Here is a 17374-nt window from a genome sequence, read left to right as displayed (position 1 = left end):
ATTGAGTCTGTGTGTGACTATCAGTGTGTCTGTCAATAAGTATCAATCAGTGTGTGTGTGTCAGATCAGTGAGTCTCTGTGTTTGTCATTGAGTGTGTGTGACTGTCAGAAGAACACTAAGGGACAGGGAAGGGAGGGGACCAATAATGGACGGGGAGAGGGGCTGGTTAAGAGGCACATAGGTGAAGATGTTATTTTTGAATGGGGGGGGGCGGAAAAATACATCTTCGCCTATGTACCCAAAAATCCTTGCACCTGCCCAGGGAGGGAGTATCTGCAGTAACACAGAGTGTCTGGGGGGAGTATCTGCAGTAACACAGGGTGTCTGGAGGGAGTATCTGCAGTAACACAGAGTGTCTGGGGGTAGTATCTACTTGTAACATTTATATGCACTAAAAAAAAAAAAATAATAAATTGAAAAAAAAATAAAAAATGGTTGCAGCTTCCGAATTAATCTAAAATGGATGCTGTCCAGTAGGTGGGAGGGTCTGCTATGGAGGGTGTGCTGCTGATTGGCTGTAATGTGTCTGCTGACTGTGAGGTACAGGGTCAAAGTTTACTCAATGATGACGAATAGGGGGCGGACCGAACACCGCATGTGTTCGCCCGCGGTGGCGGACGCGAACATGCTATGTTCGCCGGGAACTATTCGCCAGCGAACAGTTCGGTACATCACTACGGGACATGCATCCCTCCTTAGACAACTGTCTCATTCAAAGGTTTTTCCTTTATTATGATATTATGATATTTATTTCATATTTACCAGTTTTGTTTCGCTGCACTTTCTATATCCCCGATCCTGAACAGGTGCACAGCTATATGTGGATAGAGGAGCATCGTGGCGCTAGGCCCTGCCCCCTCCCTGTCCCAAGGCAAGTCTCAGGGAGGGGGAACAAACTAATGTTTTTTCTGTTTTTTTTTCTTCATCCTCCTAAACCCCTACATAAGTCACTAACCCACCACAACAGCCCCTAACCCCTAATTGCAACCCTTACACTTGGCTACAGCCCTTCACTCCCAATTGCAGCCCTTACACCTTACTACAGACATAAGGTGTAGGGGCTGCAATTGGGGGGGGGGGGGGTAGGGGCTGTAGTAGGGTGTATGGGCTGCAATTGGGGGTTAAGTGCTGTAGCCTTTAGTCCCCACTACAGCCCCCATACCCTACTACACCCCCTTACTCTACTACAACCCCTAATCTAATAGCACTGATTATCTTTTTGGTGGAAAACCTGGCACTGTAGTAAGTGGGTGACTTTATGGGCATTCTCTTTAGTCATTCACCCTTGTCATTCCATAGAAAACAATGGTAATCCCACTTAATCTCAATTTTAAAAATTGCCACTAAACTTAGAGTGTGTCAGCAAAAGATTTACAGTTCAGATTCCAAGTCACTTATTGTTTCCAATTATACTATATGGGCATTCCATTATATCATTTACCTGTTATTCCATAGAAAAGAGCTATAATCCCAGTTACTTTTAATTTTACAATCTTCTGCTGTACAGGGCCGGCCTTAGGGGTTTGCGAGCTGTGCGGCCGCACAGGGAGCCGTGGAACAGGGGGCGCCCTGCGGCCGACACAGCTCACACATGGCCGGCCAGAATAATAATAAAAAAAATAAAATTGCGGCGGGGTTGAAGCTAAAAGCGCCAGATAACTGCTGCCTCCACAATGAACTCCACAGGTAACTGTCTGCCTGTGAGTGTGTGTGTGACTGTCTGCCTGTGAGTGTGTGTGTGTGTGTGACTGTCTGCCTGTGTGTGTGTGTGTGTGTGACTGTCTGCCTGTGAGTGTGTGTGTGTGTGTGACTGTCTGCCTGTGAGTGTGTGTGACACTGTCTGTGAGTGTGTGTATGGTCGTGTGGCCGTCTGACTCTGTGTGTGTGTGTGTGTGTAAGACTGTATGTTTGGCTGTGTGTGTGTAAAACTGTATGTTTGGCTGTCTGCCTGTAATTGTGTGTGTGTGTGTGTGTGTGTTACTGCCTGATCCTGTGTATGTGACTATCTGCCTGCCTGTGTGCATATGGTGGATTTAAGAGTGTATGTATAACTGTGTGCACATAACTCTGCAAAAATAAAAATGCATGTTTTTATCTGAATTAAATAACCATCACACACAGCCAATAAACCCAGCACAAATATCACATACAACCAATAAACGCATATCACACACTATTAATACACCCATTACAAATATCATACATAGCATACATATCACACACAGTCATCACACCTACTATCACATAAACAGACAACACAAATATTACATCGTACATGGATGACTGGGGGGGGGGGGGGGTGTGCTGTGAAGATTTCTCGCACAGGGCGCCTAAAGGCCTAAGGCCGGCCCTGCTTGGGGAACACCTGTGGTAAAGGTTACTTTGCTATGTAACACATATTTCCCTGCAAATTAGTTTATATTTTACTTCCCTTTATACTCTATGAACATTCTCTTTAGTCATTCAGCATTGTCATTCTATAGAAAACAATGATAATCTCAATTTTAAAAATTGACACTGAACCTGGAGAGTATGCCCTGCAAAATATCTACTTGATATGTTTCAAGGTTCAAATTCCAAGTCACATATTGCTTCCCATTATACTCTAAGGGCATTCCATTGTATCATTCACCTGTCATTCTATAGAAAAAAGCAATAATCCCAGGTAATTTCTATTTTTGCAATCTGCTGCTGTACTTGGGGAACACCTGTGGTAACGGTTAATTTGCTACGTAACACAGATTTGCCTGCAAATGTGTTGCTTCCCATTATACTCTACGGGAATTCTTTTTAATCATTCACCCTTGTCATTGTATAGAAAACAACGATAATCCCACTTAATCTCTATTTTTACAAATTGACACTGAACCTGTAGAGTATGCCTGCAAAATATTTATTTCATATGTCTAATAGTTTTGCCTCTAATTGAAATGTGTGTGTGAATTTTTTTTTTCTTTTCTTCATTATTCAGCATTACTTCCATTATTGCCTATGGGCATTCCACTGCCTTGTTAAAGTCTATGGGCATTCTATAATGTCATTCTTTTTAGTATGTTCCTGTAACAAACATGCAGTGTGCTCTGTCGACAGATGTAAAATATGTGCAGTTCTGGGCACCCAATGTTATGTGGCCTGGGAGTGCAACTAGCTCTCAGCAGATGAGTGCTAATTACTCTGGATATGCACTGTTTCAAGCTGCCACCTGCAACACCATTACCACTTCAAAACGCAGAACTGTCCATGGTATTTTGAGTAACCCTCTAATATCTTATTTCCATTTTTCTATTAAAGTGCAATGGTTTTATAAAGAAATAGACGAGAAATTAAGAAAATAGATTCTGGAAGAGAAAAGGAAACAGTAGGAAAAAGGTGACACAGCCACTTTAAGAAAAGTTAAGGAAGGTTTATATGCATACAAATATCCACATATGCAGTATATTTGTCAATGGATGATTTATCTATTAATGAATGCTCATCATTTGAAATTATTTTGCAGGATGCACTTTGAGAGCATAGAGAGCCTTCCCGGTTCAATGAAGAACTTACCACTCAAAGAGGAGGATGAGAAGGATCGAGATAGCTCTTGAAGCTGAATGTCAGCCTGAAAGGAAGACAGAACTAATGATTAGTTATTCAAACTAATATTAAAATACATTTATCAACAATAATCACGTCTGAAACTACTCCTAGTTTTACATGTGAATGTAATAAAGTGCTGAAATGAGCATAACAGGGTTCCAATCAAAATCTATAAATAAAAAAACTTAACTGTGCACACTATTTTTTTTACCTAATCCTTGTTTGTAGACTAATATGCAATGTTTGAAATAAGAATAGCTGCTCTCCTGACTAAGCTCAAAAACAGCTCACATGTTAACTCGTATGGTAAGGGATGCATTTACCGCAAGACTAGGCCAGAAACCACAATGGACCCCAAGATCCACTCCAGCTCTCCCAAAGGGTTGGGTGGATTTAAAAAAAAAAAAAAAAAAAAAAGGTATATAATAATTGAGGATTGTATGAGAAAATGTGTGTATCTGTCAGCAAGAGTGTGTCTGTCATGAACATGTATGAATTAAAATAAGACTTCTATCAATATGCAATATTTTTTGTCAATAAAATTATTGACAAATTAAATACATACCTGAAGATTAGGTGGAACAGAAGACATAGATGACGTAGGCAATGTTTCACCATCATCTTCTCTGTCCCCATTGGTGTCCTTTTTTAAAAGTGTTTCCACACGGTATATAATGTCCCGAATCCTGTTTGTGAAGCTCTCCATTTCTGACGGCATGATGAATTCATTGTTTACCTGAACAAAATGAAAATGTGCAGGTGACATATCAAAAGAGGCAATTGAAAACCCTGATATGGTAAAAGTCTCAGAAACCCTTTGGAGCTGGAAACTCCTGCAACTACTTCCAACAGGCCCACCATCAGAGGGTGACAACCATGAAGGTTGTCATGGGCCCGGCGGCCTTGGTGGACACTGCCATCAGGGCCCAATGTGCCGGTGCAGCTGCACCGGGGCCCAAATGCTGATGGGGCCCATATAGCTTCAGGGGCAGAGTGAGCCGGTCACTTCCTCCCAGCTCACTCTGCGCGGGTAGGAGGAGAGACAGCGTGAAAAGGGAGAGCCACGCTGACTCCCATCAGCCACAGCCACCCTCCTGCAACGAAAAAGGTAAGAAACAGGAGGGAGGCTGAAAAATTAGATGTGTGTATATATGTGTGTCAGTATATATGTATGTCAGTATGTATGTCTGTATGAATGAACACTGAACAAAATTATAAATGCAACACTTTTGTTTTTGCACACATTTTTCATGAGCTGAACTCAAAGGTCTAAGACTTTTTCTATGTACACAAAAGGCCCATTTATCTCAAATATTGTTCACAAATCTGTCTAAATCTGTGTTAGTGAGCACTTCTCCTTTGCCGAGATAATCCATCCACCTCACAGGTGTGGCATATTAAGATGCTGATTAGACAGCATGATTATTGCAAAGGTGTGTCTTAGGCTGGCCACAATAAAAGGCCACTCTAAAATGTACAGTTTTATCACACAGCACAATGCCACATATGTTGCAATTTTTGAGGGAGCGTGCAATTGGCATGCTGACTGCAGGAAGGTCCACTAGAGCTGTTGCCCGTGAATTTAATGTTCATTTCACTACCATAAGCCATCTCCAAAGGCGTTTCAGAGAATTTGGCAGTACATCCAACCGGCCATACAATCGCAGACCGCGTGTAACCACACCAGCCCAGGACCTCCACATCCAGCATCTTCACCTCCAAGATTGTCTGAGACCAGCCACCCGGACAGCTGCTGCAACAATCGGTTTGCATACCCAAAGAACTTCTGCGCGAGAAACCGTCTCGACCTGACTGCAGTTCGTCATCGTTACCGACTTGAGTGGGCAAATGCTCACATTCAATGGCATCTGGCACTTTAGGGAAGTGTTCTCTTCACGGATGAATCCCGGTTTTCACTGTACAGGGCAGATGGCAGACAGCGTGAATGGGTCGTGTGTGTGAGCGGTTTGCTGATGTCAACATTGTGAATTGAGTGGCCTATGGTGGTGGTGGGGTTATGGTATCGGCAGGCGTTTGTTATGGACAACTAACACAGGTGCATTTTATTGATGGAATTTTGAATGCAGCGAGATACTATGACGTGATCCTGAGGCCCATTGTTGTGCCATTCATCCACGACCATCACCTCATGTTGCAGCATGATAATGCACAGCACGATGTTGCAAGAATCTGTATACAATTCCTGGAAGCTGAAAACATCCCAGTTCTTGCATGGCCAGCATACGCACCGGACATGGCACCCATTGAGCATGTTTGGGATGCTCTGGATCGGTGTATACGACAGCGTGTTCCAGGTCATTCCAATATCCAGTAACTTCACACAGCCATTAAAGATGAGTGGACTCCACTGGCCACAATCAACAACCTGATCAACTCTATGCGAAGGAGATGTGTTGCACTGCGTGAGGCAAATGGTGGTCACACCAGATACTGACTGGTTTTCGGACCCCCTCAGACCCATCCAGTACAGTAAAACTGCACATTTTAGAGTGGCCTTTTCTTGTGGCCAGCCTAAGGCACACCTGTGCAATTATCATGTGGTCTAATTAGAATCGTGATATGCCACACGTGTGAGGTGGATAGATTATCTCAACAAAGGAGAAGTTCTGTGAAGAAAATAGACTTTTGTTCGGTATTTTCTTCTATGTTCTGGCTTTTTCCTACAGTATTTTATGCATATTGAATCTATTGGTTCGGTAGTTTGAAGCAACTGAACACCGACCACCTTCCTGGCTCATTAACTTCAAAAGAACCATCTATTAAGCGCTCTCTGGGCGGACACTGTTCGTATAGCCGAATGCCACGTGGAACAGAAAACGGCGGCCATCTTGTTCGCATGAAAGGAGGCAGCAGGACTTGGCCGTCTAGTGTCTGGAACTAAAATCGGACACTCGACCTCACGAACCACTGCTGAAACTACCGAACGCCTGCTTCCTTTAGTTGCCGAACAGCCAGGAGAGCGCCATTCGGTAGTTTTGTGCATATGGACAAGGGGAGCAATCGCTCCTATGAGCCAGGAGGATCCATTCGGTACTTTTATTTGTTTTTTACCTTTTTCTGAATTGACCGACCGCACACGCTGAATTCGTGGAACTGTTTTGGGCAGGAGCATCGTGTGTGGTCGGTAAAATGTGACTTCCATGCTTTTTAAGAACCCCTGAACTGATCTGGGTGAAATTTGGATATGTTGGTCCCCCAGATCGGGGCTATCAGGGGATATTTGTGGGGATACCTTGTGGGGAAAGGGGTGTTCCAACTTTTGGGGAAATTGTGTGCCCTCTGCCTGGAGATAATTGGTTTATTCCTTAACTTATCTCAATATCTCCCAGGCAGAGAGAGGGCAGGGGTTAGTGTAAATCTGTATGTTTATTGGTTATTGTCTTTGTTTGCTGTGGGAGGTCCTCTTGCAGGAGGATTTCTCATAAAAGCCAGTGTGTTATCAATAAACTTCATTCCTGTTACACCCTTCATGAAGTCTAGGCTCATGTTTGGGGGATATTCTATTTGCTGGGGAGAATCGCCTTGGAAGCTGCATTCATCTACACTATTCCTCTACTTCCTACTGCAGCTATAATCACTTATGCTCAGCTATTGGGAAAGGAATAGAAGACCGCAGTACCCTAACCACTGCAGGTCTTAACAACTGGTGGCAGCAGTGGGATTGAATGGGACGCATAAAGACAACTGGTGAATGGCCCAGCAGTACGAGAGACTAAAAAGGACTACGATAAAGGATCTGCTTGGAGCCCGAGGTCAGGTGGCAAGCAAGAAAAAGAAAGCTACCCTCATAGCAGAACTAATGGAGGGCGACCAAACCAGCAGCATGGCTAATGTCAGCCGGGAGGAAGCAGAATTCCAACAGAAGGTGATGTGAAAGCTAAACCTATATGGGCCAAATCCCACACCGGAGATGGTGACGCAAGTCCTGGCACAGGTGAGCGCAGAACGCAGAGCACAACAGGCAAGCTTAAACCAAGGAGACACTGCTTCCTTAGCTGGATCTATAAATGGAGGGCAGCGGAGAAAGATTAATTATGCTGCTAGTAAAAGTTTTTCGGATGGAGAGATGGAAATTGATGCATACCTACAAGATTTTGAGCGTCAATGCGCTTTGGAGGGTCTGAATCAGAGCAATGAGGCGCGATTTTAAGCAGCAAACTCACGGGCCGAGCAGCAGAGGCGTACCGAGAAGTTCCTGATACAGTCATACACGACTACGCAAGGGTAAAGGACATTCTGCTAGCCAGGTATGCCATGACCCCAGAGACTTACAGGAAAAAGTTTCGGGCATTACGGAAAGGGGGCCGAGACTCCTACATCGAATGGGCCTTTAGGATGTATCGGGCAGCCCAAAACTGGATACAAGGCTCCTCTTGCTAGAACAATTTTTTGACCACACACCTGCAGACACCAGGGACTGGGTCAGAGACAGGAAGCCGACCACAGTTGAGGAAGCGGCCAAGCTGGCAGACGAGCATCACGAGGGAAGAAAAGGAGAGGCTAGTGGAAACCGTCCTCTGGTAAGGTCCAGCGCTCCAACGCCAGGTCCTGTGACCAACCCCAGACCGAACGCGGTACCACCCACGACACAGCCTAATTTTAACCGGAGACCACCATTGGTATGTCACCAGTGCAATCAGCCAGGGCACTACAAAATACATTGCTCTCAGCGGAGCAGAGGCAATTGGGAGCGGCAGCCGCTTATCACTATCAACATGAGCCGCTGGAAGACCACAGCCCTGATTCTGAGCAATGGGCCGTACTACATGAGGTGAACCTAGCCCAAGCAGAGGGGGACAACCGGGTGCAACCACAGACAATGGGTCACAGTAGATGGAAAGGAGGCTGAGGCACTACGAGACTCTGGGGCCACCCTTACTTTGGTGCAGCCTCACACCGTATCTGAAAAGGCGCGCACCAACAGGATTGTTGCAGTAAGAGTGGCAGGAGGCGCCATCCACAAGCTATCCACAGCTCGAGTACAGTTAAATTGGGGCACCAGAACCAAGCAGATGGAAGTAGGCATTATGTCTGGCCTACCTGCGGAAGTATTCTTGGGGAACGATTTGGGGTGCCTAACTTCACAGCTGATTAACCCAGATCCTGCTGGAACCTACTCCGTGACCACCAGGGCGTAAGCCCGCCGAGCTGGACAGACACTCCGAGGAACCACAGGTAGGAACCGAAATCCCTGTAGTATGCCCTAACCCTATCCCCTTCTGGGGCACTCCCCAAGACTTTGGCAAAGCCCAGAAGTCAGATCCCACCTTAGCAGGTTACAGGAAGGCAGTAGGTACCCCTAAGGAAGGTAATGCAGAAGAGAACTTCCACTGGGACAAGGGACTGCTATATAGGGTCACAGGGGGAGTGGGAAGTGGGGCAGCCCAAGATATAAAAAGGCAGCTAGTCGTACCCCGCAAATACAGAGCAGAGCTTCTAAAGCTCAGCCATGATATCCCGCTAGCCGGGTATCAAGAACACCGCCTTACCCAGACGTTCTTCTGGCCAGGGATATGAAAAGATTTGCAGACGTACTGCAGGATATGTGACACATGTCTAAGGACAAGTTACGGTCCCTACCTATAATAGAATAATCATTCTACAGAGTGGCAGTAGACCTGATAGGGCCCCTCAACAAACCCAGCTCCTCCGGTAAGCGCTACATCCACCAGGCACTACGCCACCAGGTACCCTGAGGATGTGGCGCTCTCCAACATTGAGGCGGAGACGGTAGCAGAGGCTCTAGTCAGGATCTTTTCCCGAGTATGAGACCCCCAGGAAATACTTTAAGATCAGGGAACACAGTTCACGGCAACTGTAACTCAACAGTTGTGGCAGAGCTGCAGGGTAAAACCGTTATTTAGCTCCCCCTACCACCCCCAGACCAACGGCCTCTGTGAACTATTCAACGGCACGCTTAAGCAGATGCTCACAGCGTTCACAGAGTCCTACGGTCAATGGGAGAAATTTCTACCCCATCTCCTGTTTGCATACCGGGAAGTGCCCCAGGCGTCCACCGGGTTCTCCCCCTTCGAACTCCTATACGGGAGAAAAGTCCGGGGACCCCTGGACCTCATACGGGAGCACTGGGAGGGCAACACAGGAGAGGAAGGGATCCCAGTTTTGCCATACGTGCTGATGATACTAAGATATGTAACAGGGTTGATGTTCCAGGAGGGATAAGCCAAATGGCTAATGATTTAGGTCAACTAGAAAAATGGTCAGAGTTGTGGCAACTGACATTTAATGTGGATAAGTGCAAGATAATGCATCTTGGACGTAAAAACCCAAGGGCAGAGTACAGAATATTTGATATTCTGAGGAAAGGGATTTAGGGGTGATTATTTCTGATGACTTAAAGGTAGGCAGAGAATGTAATAGAGCAGCAGGAAATGCTAGCAGAATGCTTGGTTGTATAGGGAGAGGCATTAGCAGTAGAAAGAGGGAAGTGCTCATGCCATTGTACAGAACACTGGTGAGACCTCACTTGGAGTATTGTATGCAGTACTGGAGACCATATCTTCAGAAGGATATTGATACCTTAGAGAGAGTTCAGAGAAGGGCTACTAAACTGGTTCATGAATTGCAGGATAAAACTTACCAGGAAAGGTTAAAGGATCTTAACATGTATAGCTTGGAGAAAAGACGAGACAGGGTGGATATGATAGAAACATTTAAATACATAAAGGGAATCAACACAGTAAAGGAGGAGACTATATTTAAAAGAAGAAAAACTACCACAACAAGAGGACATAGTCCTAAATTAGAGGGACAAAGGTTTAAAAATAATATCAGGAAGTATTACTTTACTGAGAGGGTAGTGGATGCATGGAATAGCCTTCCAGCTGAAGTGGTAGAGGTTAACACAGTAAAGGAGTTTAAGCATGCGTGGGATAGGCATAAGGCTATCCTAACTACAAGATAAGGCCAGGGACTAATGAAAGTATTTAGAAAATTGGGCAGACTAGATGGGCCGATTTTTTCTTCTCTGCCGTCACATTCTATGTTTCCATGTTTCTATGACCGCCTGCAGGCACTGACCGAATCAGTTCGGGAGAACCTGAGGGCGGCCCAGAAACAACAGAAACAATGGTATGACCGGGGAGCACGAGATAGGAACCTGGAAGTAGGGCAAAAAGTATCAGACCTTCAAAAAAGGACAAGCTCCAGGCAGCTTGGCAGGGGTTATTTAGAGTGGTGGAACGGATTAGCGACACCACCTATATTGTAGCCAAATGTTCGGATGAAAGGATCAGACGAACCTTTCATGTGAACATGTTGAAACCGTACTTCGAGCGCTCCGAGGACATGGCCGCTATCTGTGCCCCGTCCACTGATGATAGTGAAGGACTCCCCTTACCCGACCTACTGGCAGCTAACCAAGGTACCTTAGAGCAGGTCGGGTTGGGGGAGAAACTAGACCCCACACAGCAGGCAGATGCAAAACAACTGCTGCAGGAATACGGTGGTTTGTTCTCGGTCCTACCCGGGTACACCTCCGCCGCAGTGCACCGGGTGGAAACACAGGGGGAGACCCCATTACGGCAACAGCCGTACCATATCCCGGCAGACCGACTTCTGGAGGGAATGCAGGACTTCACATGTGATATTGCCATCTATAGCGGCACACCTGACGCACTTGGCTATGGTATTTGGGATGTTACAAGAAGCCAGCCTCACCCTGAAACCCGAGAAATGCCATGTGGGTATGGCCGAGGTTCAATACCTAGGGCATAGAGTAGGGTCTGGGAAACAGCACCCCGAACCAGCCAAAGTAGAGGCCATAGCCAATTGGCCCCAGCCCTGCACCAAGACGCAGGTATTGGCCTTCCTAGGCACAGCAGGGTATTATAGAAAGTTCGTCCCTGAGTATAGCACCCTAGCAAAACCCCTCACCGACCTGACCAAAAAGTCCCTACCCAAGCAGGTAGCATGGTCCCCGGAGTGTGCAACGGCGTTCCAGAGACTTAAAACTGCTTTAAACGAAGCTCCAGTATTGGCGGCCCCAGACCCTAATAAAACATTTCTCGTTCATACAGATGCCTCCATGTTTGGGCTGGGAGCTGGGCTGAGCCAAGTGGGGGAAGATGGCATGGAGCACCAGGTGGCATATCTCAGCCGTAAGTTATTACCTCGGGAGGTCAGCTATGACACCGTGGAAAAAGAATGCCTGGCTCTAGTATGGGCCTTAAAGAAACTCCAACTGTACCTTTATGGCCGTGCTTTTACCCTACTCACTGACCACAACCCCCTCATTTGGCTCAACCGAGTCTCTGGAGACAATCCCCGGTTGCTGCGCTGAAGTTTAGCGTTGCAGCCCTACAATTTTACACTGCAATACCGCCCGGGCAAGCAGAATGGCAATGCGGATGGGCTTTCCCACCAAACTGACTTGGAAGTATAATTATGCTACCTGGACATCCCCTAGCCAAGCCAGAAGGGTCTAGGCGGGCAGGCCCACCCATGGAACTAAGGGGGAGTATTGTGAAGAAAATAGACTTTTGTTCAGTATTTTCTTCTATGTTCTGGCTTTTTCCTACAGTATTTTATGCATATTGAATCTATTGGTGATCGAAAATAAGGCCAAAAAAAAATCCAGTTTGAAGCCCTTTCCAATTTTGCCCTTTTCCAACACATCCCACATATTAAAAATTACATCCCTGAATAATTATATGAAAGTATTCATCCATCTGCTGTTTAAACATCTGTACAGACTCTAATAAAATCACTTCAATATGCAAATAATCATACATCCTTATTGTTCTTACTGTAAAGCACATTATTAAAGACATTATTGGCCAACTTACCATAACGGCAGCAATATCCTCTGGGTTATCTCCATCAAGATCAAATTTGAAGGTTACCATCTTATTGTTATATGTCTGCAGTTGGCACTCCACCACTCGGTCACTTTTATCTGAAATCTATTAAAAAGAGAGGAGATATACAATGTGTAAGTTTCCGTTTAACAAGAATACAGACTCTATTTAGTATGTTTTCTAATTTACAATAACTTCTACATAGATTTAAATATTATCAACAAAATGCAAAGGTATAAATGCAGAGGTTTCAGGACTTCCCACAACTATAATAAGATCCTTCTTCTTTAATTTAATGTCTGAGAAAAAAAGAAAAACATGAATATATGGAGTACAGGAGCAGAGGTTGAACTGGGCTGTGAGTTTTGTCCTTAAAAAATAGACTAAAGCTTTAAAGTCCCCCAGCCAACAAACTATTCAGCTCACCCTGGTACAAATCTTACCCTGCACCAAATTTCCAGAGGTCGTCACTAATTGTTACTGAAAAGAATTTAAAAATTATCTGGTTTACCATCAATGCCCTAAATAAATGTGGGTATGAAAGGTTGTCTTCCCTTAAATTCCTTCGAAAAATCTAGGAATACATAATTCCATATGTTCAATCATTTTGCATTGTCACTTATGTAATGAACTCATCATATGTTCATGTACCCATTGAAATAAAATCTCAAAAAAATATAATTGGTGCAAAAAGAAACAATGTGTGTGTACACCCACCACAGTGTAATAAGTGCTTAATTTATATCAGCAGAAAGAAACTTTCCTGTATAGGATAAGATTTCCAATAGTATCCCAAAAGACTTAATCTTGTCTTCCACACAGTATAAGCAAAATAAAAGCGGATGATCTGCTGAACCAATCACAAATAAAACAACATAGTGTATAACTGTGTATAACGGCAAATTGTAAAAGTTGCATTCACAAATGGCCACTCACACTTTTACTGAAGTTTGCAAGCCTTGAATATTTTTCTTTTTCAAAATGGAAATTCCAAATCTTCTGTCTGGGTTAGAATCTCCATAGATGTATTGGCATATATGTGCTCAAGAAAAAAGTATATATATAAAAAAATGAGATGCACATTCAGAGTAAAGTACAAAAAGAGTATTTAATAACTTACATCAAGATATAAAATCATCAGTGTAGTCCCTCTATGTCACCACCAGGCGTCCTACGCGTTTCATCCAACCAAATAGGACTTCCTCAGGGACTTGTGTGGTGTGTGATCAACAGGTACAAATGAACAAACAATATACAAATTTGTCCAACCAAAAATGATTATTTTATATCTTGATGTAAGTTATTAAATACTCTTTTTGTACTTTACTCTGAATGTGCATCTCATTTTTTTTATATATATGCTTTTTTCTTGAGCACATATATGCCAATACATCTATGGAGATTCTAACCCAGACAGAAGATTTGGAATTTCCATTTTGAAAAAGAAAAATATTCAAGGCTTGCAAACTTCAGTAAAAGTGTGAGTGGCCATTTGTGAATGCAACTTTTACAATTTGCCTTCATACACAGTTATACGCTATGTTGTTTTATTTGTGATTGGTTCAGCAGATCATCCCCTTTTTTTGCAAATATAATTGGTGGCCTGGCAAAAGTTATGTAACAACCAACAATGCAACTAATGTGTTTCTCCCTGTTTGTACTCACTAAACATTAAAGCCAAACTCTTACATTGATAATACGAAGTCTTGATCTTGATTTACGTCGGAGAAGTTTTGCAGCTGTCTTTCTGACAGGGGACCTAATGCTTTTCTCACCAGCTGAAAGCCCTTCACAGCCATCACTAAGTCCCGAAGCCACATCTGAAGCATAACTGTATTGTCAAAGAAAAAAAAAAGTGGTATAAAAAACTACTCAATTGCTACACTGTATTGCAATACAAAATGTTTTTTGCATTTTAGTTTAGACGTTTTTTGACCAGTTCTTAATTTAAGAAAATATAATCATTAAATATAATCATTATAATTATAGAAACATAATCCATGCTATTTAATAATATGACCTTACATGTTGACCTGCCATGTCTTTAGATCCCTAATGGAATTTTGTAAGAGCAGTTTTGTGATGTAGGTGCCACCTCATTTTTTTTTCTTCAAATTTTACCTTCTCAGTGGTGGTCTCAATTTGTTAAGTGCCAGAAATATGTAAGATGTAGATTTTTTTTTTTTTTTTACTTTATGTGATAAGCACTGCAAATGAAATATAAATATGAAATAAAGCATGAAATGTGAGAATCACTGCTTTTAGTGTATATGTTTTGTAAATGGTATGCTTTGATGCTGTATCCTTTATGTGAAAGAATTACCCTGTATCAATATGCAAGCAGACTGAATAATAAAACAATAATAATTTGAACATGTAATGCCTGTAAGCCATTGAAAAAGTTTGGATCATCAGTGAAACACAAGAGGATGCTTTACTGTCAAAGGACAGCTTGGTGCTTATGCTGAATTGTTACACTGGAACACTTGGAAGTCGAGTGACGATTTACTCTCATCTAATGAAATTCAATAACGCAGTGGGGAGCTACACCTTGGTGAAATTTAGACACTAGTAAGCAAAACTACTTTTTTTTCCCTTTTGTCTACTCTAAGGCAAAGAAAATGTTTTTTTTTGTTTTTGTTTTTTTTTACTGTAAGAACAATAAGGATGTGGAATTCTCTGCCTGAAGAAGTGTTTTTTCCAGAGTCCATACAGATGTTCAAACAGCTCACTACAAATGGGTGGAACCCGCTCTCATTCAAAAGGGAAACCTCCTTAGAATAAAAACTCCATATTCATGGAATAGAGACCTTTATTAAAGCCAAAAAAACAGAAACAAAAGTACTGTGAAAAAACACTGCAAACTAAAGTGTTAAAGTGACATGGACCACGTCGGCGTGTGCGTGACGTCACGCAAATTACACACACACACGTTCTGGGGTCAAAGGTCGGTTACGGCCAATCGGATCCACAAGAGGGTTATTTAAACTCATCTAATTCGTCAGCTCATTGCCCTGTCGTGGTTTCCCTTAGTGGTTGTCCGAGAATGCATTCCTGAAAGTTTGTTTCTGGTTATTGACTTTGGCTTTGTTTGACTTCCCTGTATTCTGGTATCCTTGACTTTTGGCTTTCCCTCATCATTGTCCCCCTTTCTGTGTTCCTGACCTCGGCAAGTATTCTGACTATTCTCTGGACGTCCACAGGAAAGCATTGAGTAATGCTTTCCTATGGGTGGTTTGAATGCTTGCGCGGCTCTTGCTGAGCTGAGAGGCGGATCGGGGCGGAAGGATCTCCAGTGCCAAGGAAGTCCGATGCTGGAGAAAGGCTTCAGGGCCGAAAGTGCTGAAGGGGTTTTAAACACACGCACACACACTCTCACGAACAGATGCATACACACTAGCTAACAGACACACACATTTACTGACAGAGACACACTCAGCGACATACATACACACTCACTGACAGACATACATACACACTCACTTACAAAACATACACTCTCACTGACAAACACAGACTCCCTAACAGACACCAAACAGACTCACTAACAGACACACACAAACAAACACTCAGTAACACACACACTCTCACTGACACACACACACTGACACTCACTAGCAGACACACTCAATAACAGACACACACAAACAAACACACGCAGTAACACACACAGAAACTAACACACTCACTGACACTCATTAGCAGACACACACAGTAACACACACAAACACACAAAAAATAACACTAACATACACTCTAACACTAACACACACACGTTTCTTTAAAATGTAATCCCCCAGCCTCCTTACCTTTGGGAGAGCTGAGGGGATTCCCTGGGGCCCAGTGGTGCTGCTGGGTGGACGGTCACCGGGCGGGCGGGCTGGCTGGCGGGGGCGCGAGGGAGCACTCTCCCCTGAGCGCTCTCTGCCCAGTTCCCTCACGCGCCGCGTACTGATACATCACTGCGGTGCGCGAGGGAGCTGGGCAGAGAGCGCTCAGGGGAGAGTGCTCCCTCGCGTGACCACCAACCAGCCAGTACGGTGATACCAGGGGGGCCCTGAGGTGGCCCTGGTATCACTGGCCACACTGGCGTACATACCTGGTCGCAGGGCGGCCAGGCCCCCTGGTGGGGGACCCCTGCGACCGCGGTATGTACGCCAGTGGTCATGGTTGTCATGCCCTGATGGCGGCCCTGCTGGCCCACCAGTAAATTTCCTGGTATCCCTGTGGGCCAATCCGGTGCTGAAAGGAAATTAGCAAGAAATTGTATTATGAGCAATGTCGCTTTTATATACACACCTGTCTACTGGAGAAGTGATTTCACTAGGCAGCCGTTGAGAGGGTAGATGCTCTGTGTCCACACGTACAGCTATGCTCTAAAATACCAAAAGATGAACATAAATTTACTGCGTATTTATTCACAATGCCATGTTTCAGGTAGTATACACCACGGGTGCTGGAGCAGGATCCCGAAAAGTTCTAATTTTGGCATAATTTCATTGTTAGTCCTGAATCACCTTCAACACAGAGAAAAATAAAACCTCCAATTATGTAATGTGTTACAGTGCCACTTTAATGTAACATATTTAGAGTTAATTATACAGCACCATGTGGGGCTATTGCTATGGATGCAGGATTTTAATGCAGTGGGTTGAAGAGTACACATGGAGGGGATTAATACAATATTTTTTAGTTTAACCCCTTAAGGACCAAACTTCTGGAATAAAAGGGAATCATGACGTGTCAGACATGTCATGTGTCCTTAAGGGGTTAATCATATAAGTTCATATAATACTGAATTTTGTCACAATGTGATTTATAGAACATATTGAGGTTTATGGCTGGACCTTGTATTGGGCATTGTATAAAGATTGTTTTAGGAAGGGCATAAGTCAGTAAATGTATTAGGGGATACAAATTACCTTTACATTTACCCATAAAATGTACCCCTGGT

General features: G+C 43.9%; 1 protein-coding gene across 2 annotated transcripts in view; it reads right to left on the bottom strand.

Moving 5' to 3' along the window:
* WNK4 (WNK lysine deficient protein kinase 4) overlaps positions 1-17374 on the bottom strand; it is a 353137-nt gene that overhangs the window by 97706 nt on the left and 238057 nt on the right. For both annotated transcript variants that reach the window (XM_063458916.1, XM_063458917.1), the window contains exons 9-13: positions 16720-16796; positions 14110-14251; positions 12409-12525; positions 4146-4316; positions 3548-3602 (exon numbers count right to left, since the gene is read on the bottom strand). In XM_063458916.1, coding sequence (XP_063314986.1) covers positions 3548-3602; positions 4146-4316; positions 12409-12525; positions 14110-14251; positions 16720-16796 — 562 coding nt within the window. The remainder of the gene's footprint in view (positions 1-3547; positions 3603-4145; positions 4317-12408; positions 12526-14109; positions 14252-16719; positions 16797-17374) is intronic.

This window comes from Pelobates fuscus, chromosome 6 (assembly GCF_036172605.1).
Source record: "Pelobates fuscus isolate aPelFus1 chromosome 6, aPelFus1.pri, whole genome shotgun sequence".
Lineage (NCBI taxonomy): Eukaryota > Metazoa > Chordata > Amphibia > Anura > Pelobatidae > Pelobates > Pelobates fuscus.
Note: the sequence above shows the minus strand (reverse complement) of the source record. Positions and strands in the feature narration are given on the sequence as shown.